The sequence below is a fragment of the Belonocnema kinseyi genome, chromosome 5 (assembly GCF_010883055.1).
Source record: "Belonocnema kinseyi isolate 2016_QV_RU_SX_M_011 chromosome 5, B_treatae_v1, whole genome shotgun sequence".
Lineage (NCBI taxonomy): Eukaryota > Metazoa > Arthropoda > Insecta > Hymenoptera > Cynipidae > Belonocnema > Belonocnema kinseyi.
In genome coordinates this window covers 15438746-15453546 of record NC_046661.1, presented here as the reverse complement: position 1 = coordinate 15453546, position 14801 = coordinate 15438746, and the positions used below count along the sequence as shown (strand labels likewise).

General features: G+C 33.3%; 2 protein-coding genes across 9 annotated transcripts in view; both read left to right on the top strand.

Moving 5' to 3' along the window:
- Positions 1-5024, top strand: part of LOC117172981 — a 65181-nt gene extending 60157 nt beyond the window's left edge. The window contains exon 2 of the mRNA XM_033361319.1: positions 4539-5024. Within this exon, the coding sequence (XP_033217210.1) occupies positions 4539-5024 (486 nt within the window). The remainder of the gene's footprint in view (positions 1-4538) is intronic.
- LOC117172978 overlaps positions 1-14801 on the top strand; it is a 283642-nt gene that overhangs the window by 93408 nt on the left and 175433 nt on the right. The window lies entirely within an intron of this gene.

Sequence of the window (14801 nt, the reverse complement as noted above, 5' to 3'; positions counted from 1 at the left end):
TCACTAAACTATTTCTGCTTGGTTACAGTAGTTTTTATACCAAATTTTTCATCACAACACTTATTGGTTTATACTCAAGTGTTCTATCATGCAATATTAAGCAATATGCCGATGTTTAAGGGGGAAAATTTTCACAAGCTTGAAATTCCAAAAGAACGTTAGCTGGTCCGCATTTCAAGGACTCATTTTGCTCATAACAGTCAATTGCTACTGGAGGTACATGCTCTATAAATTCTCCTCTCGACATCAATGGCTGCGGTTCTTCATACCAAGATTCAAATTACTAAAATAGCACTGATCATTTAAAAGTAGTTTTACATTAGTCGAACTGCAATGATCAAAATTGCTAGAGCTTCTAATAGTATTATTTTTTCTATTTCTTTGAAACTCATGTATAACAAATCTCTGTTTTTCTAATTGTGTTGAGGTTCTTACACTTCAAACATGTTTTAATTAGTTGAAAGTAAAGGATATTCATACAGTTGAGAAGTTCATAAACCTATTGGAATAGGTGAATCTTTTTCAATATATTTTAGCAATTGAAATTTTCGTGAATCTGACAATCCAACACGAGGCAATAACCATTCTTTTTTATTCATTTCAATTTTATACTACTCGATGGGGGCTGCTTGCAAAATGGCATTTACAAAAGCAAACATCATGATAAGAGGTATGGCTACATCAAAGTAACCATTGACGATGATTAGTGATTGTTGCTCGTGCGGATGCTTATTAAGCTATAGATATCCTTCGCAGTATTTGTTGCAAAAATTTGGGAGTTATGTATTTTTGGGGCTTGACTAGAATTGTTAGTTGCCAGGGAAATTTTGCTGTCTGGTAACCTTAAACTACTATTTTTATGCTCTCTAGTACTTTGGAGGTGAATGCTACCTCCAATTTTCAGTTTTCTATTTGCATTGCCATCTTCTTCCTTTTAATCAATAATTTTTCCTTAATATTTAAATTTCTACTTGCCTCCGTTTCCTTACCTTTAATGTCAGGTTTAATTTCTATTTTGTTTTCCGTTATAGGAAGGGGTAGCAAGTTTGGAAATGCTTCAATTGGATAGAAGGTGGGAGAACTCCCTGGTAACCTCCAAGTTTCTGAGTCATAGCTTAGGGTCATCCGTAGGGCTTTTAGCATGCCCGTGCCTAATATCCCTACTGATTTAAGTTTTGGGACTAACCTGAACATGCTTTATGCGAATACCGATCATAATTGGGGTCTACTACCTGGCCAATTATATCGACCGTTTCGCCGTTCGCAACCATCAATTTTTGCGAGACGGGTTTGAAAATAGAAAATTTCGAATCCTGGATTTTTTCCAGCAATTCCTTGCCAGCGTATGAATTTTTGGCACCAGTATCGACTAAAATTCGAAATAATTCATTCTCGAACTTTGTCATCAAATGAAAACGTGTCTCCGTTATTTCATCTTTATCCGAATTTAAAAATTCTGGCGTTTCGGTAAGAGGTTGAGAAATTTTCTGTCCTAATATCCACCCTTCCAGTTTCCCTGGTTGTACTCATAGTACAGGCATTCTCTTTTAAAATGGCCCACTAATCCACAATCAAAACAATTACTATTATTTATTTTATCGTCTTCGCGGGAATTTAAATTCTGATTTTTATTCGAATCGGGATTTATTTTATTTTGGTAATCCGTATTAGAATTCTTATCCCGTTTTTTATTTTTATTCCCGTAATTTGGTTTTTGAAAACTTCGTTCATTTTCATTATTATTATTTCCTGAACTATTTTCCGCTTTTTCTGTTAGGAATTCGACCATTGGACTGTTTTGACCTTCAATCATTTTTATTTTCCCTAAAATCTGTATTATCTAATTGCTTAAAAGTATCAAAATCGTTTCTTTTAATGTAAATTTTGTATTTTATGCGAAGGTTTTCATAGATTCTACGTGATTCCCATTCACGATTTTTTCTCGGATAAAGTTTAGTAAGGAATTTTCTTGTTTTCGTTAAGTACGAATGAATGTCTTGGTTTCTTTTTTGATTAGAAAATTTAATTTTTCGTTTTATTTCTACCGAAAACCTTTCATCTATATAAGCGTTTTTAAAATCTTCGGTAAAATCCTATAAGGATCTCCAGGAATTTTTATTTATTTCGCACTAATCTTTAGCATGATTTAATAATAACGCGCCATAATTTTCTGGAATACCGCGATCGTTTATTTTATAACCCCTTTTGAATCTGTTAAGTACTTCCAAAAAATGCGCGGGACTATCATCTTTATCGTTGCGAAATTTAATTGGCCAATTGATCAGAATTTAAAACGGCGTTTGTATCATGCCGAAAGGAAAATAAGTTGCTTGAATTGTTTGGTTATTTGTGTGATCTTTGAATTCGTCGTTTGAGTCTGAGTTCTTATTATGTATTCTGGAACGTCTGTTTCATCTGTCGTTTGTTGTCAAGAGTCTACATCGGAGTCTTGTGTTTTTGAATTGTTATCTTTTAATCCGCTACGAGTTCGAACATGTGGTGATTTTGTCTCTGTGACCTTTTGTTTTGAAGATACGTCGCGTGACCTCGACGCGGGTCGCGGATATTCCTCGCTGCACGTGCGAACTTATTTGCGCGCTTTAACGTTTCGATAATTCGGCCAATTGAAATATTTAAGGAGAATCGAAATTCGAAGAGGGTTTTCTTTTCAGGTTTTTAGCCCTTCCTTTCACTTACCCATTTTTAGTTTTGATTTTTAAAACAATTAATGTATTTTTAAGGACAAGGTTGAGGCATCAGATCAAATAGCATGCAAATTCAAAATTTAAGAAATAAGAGCCATGATTAGAGTCGAAAGTCAAGTTTCCTTTGAAGCCAGAGTTTATTTAAGTTTTAGAATATGACTCCCTTTTTCTCGACAATTGTAGCATTTAAAAAAAAGGAAAAGTGTGGGATTTTCGGATGGGCGCCAGGTATTACGGAGGTAATGCCGAGGAGGGAAATAAGGAAGTGGAATGCCGAGAGTAAGATGAAGACAAAATAAAACAATCCGATTAAAATATTGACCTTTATTGCCACTTACATTCTTCGTTATACCCAGTTATAGTATATAGTAACAATTCTATTACAGCAGGTTAAAGCTCAAAAGCCATCACACCTCAACGAAGCACAAAATTATGCTATTCAGTTAGAAATGTGGTTGAAGGTGCGGAAAGGTCGGACATTTCATGAGCCAATGTCCGATAAACATTCCGCCAAATTTTCTGTTTAGACCAAGTGGAAATGTGCCAAGAGGAAGTCAACGAGCAACTTCAATACGAGGATAAACCTGAGTATCTACTATATCCGAAAGGCTACAGTCAATACGGGGAAGAAGGGCAGACGGTTCAGACTACCGATTATTAGTTGACTCTGGGACAGCGATTAACTTCATGAAAGAAATTATGCTGATCATAGACAGCATTATAGGCTTAGCCTTTTTCCGAAAGTATGATAGATACGCGATAACAGATAAATTTTTAGTCTTGCAAAAATATAAATTACCACTTCATGACGATGGAATCTATGCCGATGCAAATTACATTAAGATTAATTGTATTCAGACTAGTCCACCCGATAAAACGGCGGTCTGGATAAATGAAACCAAAAATATCCCCGAAGGAATGTTTAAGGTCAGAAAGGGAATAATAAAAGTACCCCACTTTTACTATTCAGGAGTACCGCAACTAATTGAAGCCCTGAGTACGATGAAATCGTTTATGTAAATAAAATCTCCGAGGAAACGATTCGAGAAACTATGCCTGACATGTATCCTAGCATAGCAAACCTCCCATCCAAAACTCGACAAGACCACGTATAACCGGCCATAGCCATATTCAGCTATATACAGGATCAACTGACAAAATACTTAATGTTGATTCCCCTTAAAACAACAACTTCTGTAACAATAATAGAAAATCTGTTTGACCATTTTATTTATATCTTTAGTGTACCCAAAAACACACTCACGGATCAAGGTGCAAACTTTGTGTCAGAATTGACACAAAACCTTGAAGACCTTTCTAGAACAAAGCACATTAAAACCACAAGTTATCACTCTCAAAGCAATGGAAGTTTAGAATAAGCACACTCGGTACTAAAAGACCTCTTAAGAACTTGTATCGAGGACACTCAAGCAACACGATAGTTTAGGAATCAGCCCATTTCAGGCAACGTTCGGAAGAGATAATCCAAAGCTATCCTTAATTCTAGCGACTGCTCCCAATCTAAAATATCAAGACTTGCTCGACCTGTCGAAACAAAGGCATAAAAGATACTGGAGGAAAGCGAAGCAATGACTGCAGTTGCAAAAAGGAAGACATTAGCGCTACCAAGACCCCAGGATAGTACTGCTGCAACCAATATACGAAGTATAGCGAAAGGTTAAATTAATAAACCAAATTCCTTCTGACAAACTGTCGTCCAGTTGGAAAGGTCCTGCGATAATCCTGGAAAATTTAGATAATAACAACTATATGATAGCCTATGATAATAAACAAATTAGGATACACACTAACCAGCTTATGCCCTATTTTTAGATGCTGTTAACACTGTTGGTTGCGCTTCTTGCGCTCGCCTCCGTCGACGTCGGCTATACCATACAGGTCCTAAACGGAAACATTTCTGAGGAAGAGATCGGAAAAGCGAACTCGTACCATGACTCCTGGAAACTGCTGACTCAAGTAAACATGACCAATACTTTGCAGAGAGCAAATTCAATTCAGAGAACCTTGGACTTGGCCATTCGAGAATGCAGCGACGAGTGCTTGGAAGGACATGACATTCGCGCTGTCACAGGAAGATTTGATAGGCTGAAAACTAAACAAGGTATCCTACACAACCTGCTAGAGATACGAAGAGCGAAAAAAGGCCTCGCCAATTTTGTAGGTGATCTTTTCAAAACTCTCTTTTTTTGTACCCTATTCGACAACGATTTGACTACCAGAAATCGAGAAATAGATCAGCTTTATGACGATAACAATGGATTAGCAGCAGCCCTATTATATTCCATCCAAATATTGTAATTGCTTCTCGATTCCCCATCCTACGACTACAAAAGTCTTGAAGACTGGTTTACACAGGAAAGTCAACTTGCGAAAGTATTTAGAGACACTAAAAATAAAAACATCAGGGGGTTGTTCATCGAGTGGAAACTTACGGTTGCAGGTATCCTCATAGACTAGCTGAATTAATACTTGGATACGGCAATTAACGATTTAGTGTTGGTAAGCACGGGGTTATTCATCCTCAAATTTTGACACCTCAAATTATGAAGGAAACTATAAGAGAATTTAAATTCAGGCACAGGACTAGGTATCATTTCGATAACAGAGAGGATGGTTTCCAATATATTATTGATATAGGCGACATTTCGATCCTCATCCTCAATCACAACTTGGTATACGTTATCAAAATCCCCGTCTTGGTACTTGAAGAAATGGACATACTTAGAATTTTACCGATCCCCCAAAGAGTCCGGGACATCTATGTCTCCTTTATGCCCGACCATGAGTTCCTTTTCGTAACCAAAAGCTCCTACTCTTCTACGGACTATCGACAATTAGAAAAATGTACAAGCATAGCTGAATATAAAATATGCGAAAGGGAACAGCGCAGTTACTTGTTAAGTAACACCGAAAATTGTGATAGTAGCTTACTGAAGAAAGGCCAGATCTTATGCAGTTATTCACCGTTGCTACTATATAAGGAAACATACTTGCCCACTGCTAGTGGGTAAATTATTTTAAATAACAAAGAAGTTTCTCTCGACGTACTTTGTAACGACCGAAATCACGGCGAAGTGATTAAACAACCTAGTCTTATTACAGGCGACGATTGTAAAATCTACTCCGATAAAATAAACTTACCACTTGAGAGTAGCAAAAATATAACTCGCATAATCATTAATAAGGTAGATTACTAAAGCCGCTATAATACTAATGAAACGGACACGATCCGAGATAAATTAATCAAATTACCAAAAATAATAAATGTAGACGAACGCAGGCAGACTCGCCTCAGCTTAGACGATACAGAAAATTTACTCAGTAAAATTCGGTCTCAGAGACGGACGTCGACTTGAAAAGAATAAGCAACGAAATGGTCTCATTACCTAGGATATTTCTCTATAGGGGCAGTGGCGCTTCTTACAATGTACAAATGCGGAATTTTAAATCCACTCAGGGATTGTATACCTAAGAAACTTTGTATGTTTTGCGTCAAGAGTGAAGTCCATAACTAAGTCTTACAGTCGGTCGCCTACACTACTGCTCCTCGAACAGAATCACCATTATTTAACCCAAAAATAGAAGAGTTAGATTCCATTAATGATTTAGGGACCAAATCCAGTCTACTAAGAGGGGTGTGATGACACTATAAATCCCCAGGTCTAAACAGCCAGTTCTTTCACATCCTTTGCGACCAACTGTATACGTTTAAATAAAGAATAGTCGCACTGACAGAACGTCAGAGCGCCTTTAACCAGAGTGAAGCTTAAGTTAATTTTTACCCCTTCACAAAACTACGTGTAAGTTAATTTTAGCACGTTTTTGAGAAAGGCTACACACCGAATTGGACAACTGAAATATTTACGATAAGTGAGGTTAAGAATACCGAACCTGTAACATATATGCTCAAAGGTTATCAGGGTAAAGCTATTGCAGGTAGTTCTCATGAGGCAGAACTAGGTAGAGTTAGAAATTCAGACATTTATCTTGTTGAAAAAATTACTGAAAAACGTCGAAGCAAGCTGTTTGTAAAATGGTTAGGTTTCGACGACTCTCAGAATAGTTGGATAGATATGTCTAGTTTATAAGTATCTTTGTATTAATATTAAGTTTTTTCTGAATAAAGTTGATTATTTTCAAACATGTCTTTTTACTTGCACATCTATCTACCCTTAATCCAGTCAATGAAACAAAAAGATACATTTGGTTTAAATTATACTATTATTCCGATTTTTTTACTAATAGCATTAATCAAATTTTAATGTATAACGGTACTATTCACATATCTGAGTTCCGATAAATTCTCAATCACTTCTTAACACACATTCTGATCACAAAATTAATTATTTCAAGAAACACAATTTCGATGCATTGTTGCTTCTCTTGGCCGTCGAAGAAGAGTTTCATGAGGTTGAAGTAACTTTAAAATAATTTCCACTTTTCAAGATTCTAATTTATGCTTGCACGATGAGGACTAGCCTGCAATTTCACTGATGAGGCGAGCTTTCCATCTTTTTTAAATGTAGCACCGACGATAATTTGTTTGGTGAATGATGAATTTAGATTGTATGTAGTTGCTTGTAGCATTTGATTTCGAGGTGTATAAGTCATGATGATGTTGATCTTACTGAAGGCTTTCACACGCTGAGTGATAATTTTTAAAAATTATATACTTAATATATTTTTCTTCTCATTAAATTCGATGGAGTTGATGCGTCTATCCAAATACACTATTTTAAGGAGTTGATCTTCACAGGCCTTCTTCATTTGGACGAACAGGTTCTTATCCTCTTCAAACAGTTTTGCCACTCTCTGAGGTAGAAAAACGGAGAATTTGTTTTCTACAATCACAAGCGTTCGCATTTCATATTTTCTTTTAGCTTTCTTAATACCTGTTATATTTTGTCCTTTGTTAGCTTCTAGGTCTGTCAGCTTCTTTGTTGGAAGAAAGTATTCACTAAGAGCGGTTTGGTTTAATTTGAAGAAATCCATTTCTTTTTTTCACTGTTTGGCATCTTCAGGATTCAAAGTTTTAAATTTCCTTGTTATTATTTTTGAATCTGTTTGCGCTTGTATTACTTGTATTATTTCTTAAATTAAAATTATTTCTTGAAAAAAAGATCCTACTCCATCTTCACAATGGAGTGAAGATGCAGCAGGATCTTTTTTTTCAAGAAATAATTTTAATTTAAAAATATTATTTTCCATCTAGTCTTATTAAGACGTTAAGCATTTTCTGTTATTGAAGATTCTTAACTTGATCGATATTGTGTAGATTTTCTACCTTCATGGTTTGGAGGGTAGATCTACTGTCGGTAAGGTACAATCTCTGATGATATAGCAGATAAATTAAAAAATTTGAAAATAATTATTTCTTAAATGTTCTGCAGGAATACTTTTGAACGATTTTTTAGCTCTTGCTGCTTTTCCTCTTTACAATCTGGCATCTAACCAGAAACTGAAGAAAGAGAAGAACTGGCGGGCTCTTATAGACGTGTATCCCCTCTAACAAATTTCTAGAAACTTTTGCGTAGCATTTAAAACATAAACTTAAAACATAATGTTTTAAGTTAGAAAATGCAGTAATTAAGAAAAATCAAATTCTATTATAGCATTTAGTCTTGCATTAAATATAGTAATTAGGACAATATATATATAATCCTTAAATTTACATTCTTTGAAAAAAAAATTAAATCAAATTAATAAATAAACACCAGCTGATACTTAAGTAGATGAATGAACTAATGATGAAACTGGAGTTGGAGTAGCTATTATTCCAGGTAACCACATTGTCAATGGAATTTGAGCCCTTTTAGATATAATTAAAATGAAAATATAGAAATAAATAATTTATTGTTAAATAAAAAGAATAATAATAAATTTCATGAACCCAAATTTATCATTATATAATTTAATATTAATAATATTACATCTCCAATATAATTCCTAATCCATCTCAACCAAAAATATTTCTAATAATATTAGGACTAATAATTATCAAAATTATAGAAATAACAAATAATATTTAAATTATAATGAAATATATATTTTTTAAACGTTTATTATATATTCTTTTCCGTTTATACAGAATTATTATAAATATTACAATTTTTCTCTGGGAATCGTACTACAGGAATTTATCCAGTCGGTTGCTTTTTCATTTAAGCTATTAGAGAGATCGAGAGAACAATATTTTTTTCGAAGTATACGCTATCTCAAGCTAGGTGTCACATTTATGACACGAGTAACTTAGAAATCTGTATTATCATTAAAACTAGTTACTATCGAGCAGTGTGGATGTCATTCCACAATCTGTGAAATCAAAAATAAAAGCTTTGGATCAAATTAACTCTTCTAATAACCGAAAATACTCAAAGTCATTTTTTACAAGATGGAAAATAAGTTTATAAATTCTTCAAATTGAATTCTTCTATCAAAAGATCTATTCAAGTCGTTGCGCTGGGATTTAATCCACAGAATTGCCGATTGCCGGTCGGTTTTTTTTTCTAATTAAGCTACTAGACATATCGAGAGAAAAATCTTTTTATAAAAAATACACGATATGTCAGGCCAAATGTTACATTTATAATGCGAGTATTTTAGGAATCTGTATTATCATCAGAAATTATTATTAGCAATCAGTATAGATTTCATTCCACCAACTGTGAAATTAGAAATAAAACTATCGATCAAGTTAACTCGTCAAGTAACAAAAAAGACTTCACGTTATTTTTGATAAAATGGAAAATAATTTGATATATTCTTAAATTTAAAGTTTACTGAGAAAAGATCCAGTCTGCAGTTATATTACTACTAGGGTATCTGTCAGTATGCATGTAATTACACAATCTGTGAAATCGGAAATCTAAGATATTGGCCAAGTTAACACTTCAAATAACAGAAAATACTTAACGTCATTTTTGAAAAGATGAAAAATAAATGTTTAAATACTTCAAATTAAATTTTTTTGAAGAAAGATCTAGTCATGTCGCTCGACTGGGGAATCGATCCATAGAACTTCCGTTTGCTGGTTGGGTGCTTTTCCAATTAAGCTATTCGAGAGATCTAGAGAAAAGTCTTTTTTCAGAAATATACGAGCATAACAGGTCTTAAAACTATGATATGAGTAGTTTAGGAATCTGTATTAAAATCAGAACTAGTTACTGTCGACCAGTATATATGACAATCCAAAATCTGTGCAATCGAATAATTGAATTTTATACTAAAATAAATGAATTATCAAGCTAAAAATACGATTTTTCAACAAAAAAATAAAAAGGCTTCCTTTTTAAAAAAATCAAGCATTCGAATTTCAAACCAAAAAATTTTAATATTGAATCAAAACCAGTTGAATTCATTCAAAAAGATAAATGTCAAACAAAACAGTTTGATTTTCTGTGAAAAAGGTGTCATTTAACGAAATTATCATTGAATTTTCAACTAAATAGTACATTTTTAAACCAAAAAGAATACTAAGTGAACAGTAATATTATTTGGAAATTTTTTAATCCAGAAACACGCTTTTTTAGAAGATTGTAGAATTCTCAACAAAAATGTTAATCTTAAGAAAAAAGATGATACTTTGACCAAAAACGAATAATGCTTAATCCAAAAGGATGAATTTTCTATCCATAACAGTTTAATTTTTAACGAAAGGATCATTTTTGAACAAAATAGTCGAAGTTTTAACTCGCAAAGGAGGAACTCTGAAAAGAGGAGTTTTTGACGAAAAAAGTGATTTTTTTTTACCAAATAGTTGAACTTTGAACTTGCAAAGATGAATTTTTAACCAAAAGTTTGAGTTTTCGGATAAAAAAGAATAAACTCTGAACAAAAACCAAACAGTGGAATTATTAAAACAAAGAAGACAAATCTTTTTCGCAAACAGTTTAATTTTCAACAAAAAATTTAATTTTTAAATAAGAAAGATGACTCTTTGAAGAAAGCAGATGAATTTTCAATCCCAAGAGGCGAATTTTTTTGAAAAAAAATTAACTTTCGTTGAAAATGTAATTTTTTAAACATAATAGTATAATTTGTAACTCGCAGAGAAAAATTGTTGACAAAAAATTGCATTATTGAATAGGAATAATGTGTTGGCTACGAAAAAAGATTAATTTTCATTGCAAAACAACGAATTTTCTATTAAAAAAGAAGAATTATTTAAAAAAATAGTTAAAATTTTATCTTACAAAGATGAATTTTCAAGCCAAAGATACGTGTATTACTCGAAAACCTTTTTATTTTTCAAGAAAAAATTACATGTGTGAATAAGAAAGATGACTTGCAAAGCAAAAAGAATAAATTTTCAATAAAAAATGACGAGTTTTCTATTAAAAACAGTTCAATTTCCGACGTAAAAGATTAAGTTTAACAAAAAGTTCATTTTCAAATAAGAATGATGACTTCTTGACCAAAAACGATCAAATTTAAATCCAAAAGGAGGAATTTTCTATTCAGACCTGTTTAATACCAGACGAAAAAGATTTATTTTAACAAAAAGTTGATATTTATATAAGAAATATGACTTTTTTACCAAGAAAAGTCAAATTTCCAAATTAATATGACGAATTTTCTATTTAAAACAGTTGAATTTCCGATGAAAAAATACTAATTTTAACAAAAAGTTCATTTTTAAATAAGAAAGATAAATTTTCAATCCATAAGGTCAAAAAAATGCACTTCTTTAATTATTTAACACGAGTTATTTAATCGAAAGTTATAATTGCATCCAATTGGATCAGATCACAAATATCGACACAAATATTGAGGATGATACTGCGAATGAAACAACGAAAATCGAGACGAAGTTGTTTTGCGCATGATCGGAGCAGGCGCTTGAGTACGAGTTCGATCGTGATCGATTTTTCGAGTCCACCGACTTGTCGCTATGTACGGGACAATGCTCGGAAGACTACCAAAGACTAATCAAGACTTCTAATGATGACTTATGACGACTATAGGGACGATTTTAAGATTTTGGATAAGTTAGTCGATGGTCGTCATTAGAATCCTTCAGTGAATAGTCCCTCGGCTATCGACCAAGTCAACAGTTCAAATAATAGAAAAAATTTAACGTTATTTTTGACAGGATGGAAAATATGCTTATAAATTCTTTAAATTAAATTTTTACGAAAAAATATCTACTCAAGTCGCTCCACTAGTAATCGAACCACAGAACTTCTGATTGCCGGGCGGATACTTTTCCAATACAGTTATTAGAGAGATCGATAAAAAAATCTTCTTTTAGAAATATACGATATCTCAAGCCAGGTGTTAAATTAGTAATACGAGTAATTTAGGAATCTGTATTATCATCAGAAATTGTTACAATCGATCAGTATAAATGTCATTCCACAATCTGTGGAACTAAGAATCGAAGCTATTGATCAAGTCGAATCTTAAAATTACAGAAAATACTTTACTTCATTTTTGACAAGATGGAAAATAAGTTTATAAATTCTTGAAATTAAATTTTTATCAAAAAATATCTAATTACGTCGCTCCAGTAGTAATCTAACCACAGAACTTCCGATTGCCGGTCGGTTGCCTCTTTAATTAAGGTATCAGGGAGATCGAGACAAAATATTTTTTTTTTAGAAATATGCGCTATCTGAAGCTACGTAATACATTAAGATACGAGTAACTTAGGAATCTTTATCATCATCACAACTAGTTACTGTCGATCAGTGTAAATGACATTCCACATTCTGTGAAATCACAACTTAAAACTATCGATCAAGTTAACTCTTTAAATTGCAAAAAATACTAAACGTCATTTTTGACAAGGTTGTGATCTAAAAAATTACGATATTTAGTTTTTTTTCAATCTAATTTTATCCGGGAAGGGATGAAAGAGGTATTGGATAGTTTTGGATAAATCTTAGTATAAATTTATTTGGACCGTGTTGCCGCTTCAAGATACAGTATAAGAATGCTGCTGAGCCAGAGATCAGTCGGCTTTTATAACCAAAAAATGATGGGTCAGCATGATGAGCCGTCGTGGTCCTTTTCATAACTCCACCCTGCAAGATTGAATAACGTCCTCGTTATTATTGAATATCAGGTTGGAGGTCGGTACACTGGACGCATGGAATATTGTGGCGGTTCCTTTGACTCAGTATATGATTTTCCCGCACGGTGTGGTGAAGAATATCATCCTTGTTAGCCGTCCTAGACCACATTTCCAAATTCGAGAGGATTTTCAATTCTAGTTCTTAAAAATTCAATTTTTTTCTTTATAATAATGGGTGGTTGCTATTAAAGCCTCATCGCAAGAGGCTGCCTTGCAGTTATCTTCCAGGATTAAGATTGAAGATCGTAATTTGGTTTCGATGATTTCTCCTTCTTGTGGGCATCTGATGGTGAGTTTCATATAGTTCAAAGGTAAAAGATATCAGTGATATCCATTCGCTAAACTATAAAAGAAGTTCGTGTTAATTGTGAAATATTTCCTTTCAGAGAGTTTTCCATCGTGAATGATGCTTCAACCTGGAAAGGGGCCGTTTAAATGTACTCGTGTCAGAGGTTTGTTTCCCCTGGAATATTTCATAACTTCAGCGTGTTGACATTTTCTTTTATCAATAAGAGTGTAAGAGGTGCTATCCTGTGATAAAGCAATTGGTTTGCTTTGGACACCGTTATAATTGTAGTAGTTAAATATATTATAAAAGGTAGTAAGGTATATCGTACCACCATGTAGTCATCTAGGTCCGGCATAGGCATATGTACCTTGTATATAAGTTTATTTTTAAGTAATGCTACCTCTATAGTACTGATCCGTATGTATCGAAAGTAATTGTTTTCATTCAGGGCATAGGTTATATCGTTTGATACATTATTTTTAATTTTCTGTAAATAGTGCATAAAAGCAGAGGTGAACACGATTTCTGATGTAAGAACCCCGTTTTTAGTTTCGGATATTGCTGTTTCTATATTTCTTATAATTCGTGATGTCTATTTAACAAGTAATTCCATTGAGATAAATTAATTCAAAACTTGATTGTTAAACACTAACGCATTCATTGCGTCAGTTAGCTGAGTAGCCGAATTCTCTAACTTTTACAGGTCAGTTTCCTGTTGATGTTTTATTCCTTCTTGTTTCGAAATTGTAGTTTGTAACAAACGGGTTTGATTTTTTAATAATATAACTACTTCGCTAGATTTTTTATACACTTCTTCAATGTTTTTAATGATATGTACAGCGTCCTATTCGTTCTCTCATAGCTTCTATTCCTTTCATCATGTTGAATCCTGGGTGAGTTTCACACATACGTTACATTTCCTTGGTGTAATTGACGAGCTGGTAAACATTCTCTTAAATGTCGGTTAGATTCAAGAAACAAACTGTGTCCCATTTTTATGGTACACTCTTGCCGTGTACAGTTCTTCTATGATTGTGGAGTCATCTACGGGCTACAAGTTGTAGGTTCCATCCGTTGCATATATCTGCAAGAGATGGGATTTATTTAATGGCTTTGTATTGTTTAACCTGATTATAATGCTTCAGCTGCTCTTGGCCTCTCCTAAACGTGGTTATAGTTTTTGTATATTTATTAATTTTAATAATAGCCGAGGGTTCTGACCAAGTAACTTTGTTTTTTGCATTTAATTGTATTAATACTGAGTTCCTAACTTTACAATTTTCTTCCTTTCCTGTTTTTTGCATTTTTCTCTGACTTACTTCTTTTGCTTGAATAATGTTGTTGCATGTATCTTGTAATTGCTCTGTTTCCTCTTGATTCTTTTCCCTTCGTTTAGTTGTTGCGAATAAAAGTTTTTCTGGCGTGTATTTTATTGTGGGATGAAGGATTTGATTATATATCTTTACTCCCTTCAGTAGTCTTATCATTGGGTCTTGACTATTTACTGTGCTGCTTTCTGGATGATAGCCCTAAATCTTTATTTATTGAATGCTTATTTAATTAAAAAGTTCCGCTAATTTTTTACTCTGAAAAGTGGGTTCGTTGTCCGTTATAATTATTTCAGGAGTTGAATTTATATAAAGGAATTAAAATAATGCGCTACAGACCTCATGAGTCTTTAATGGCATTTTACATACATATCGCGTGAGAC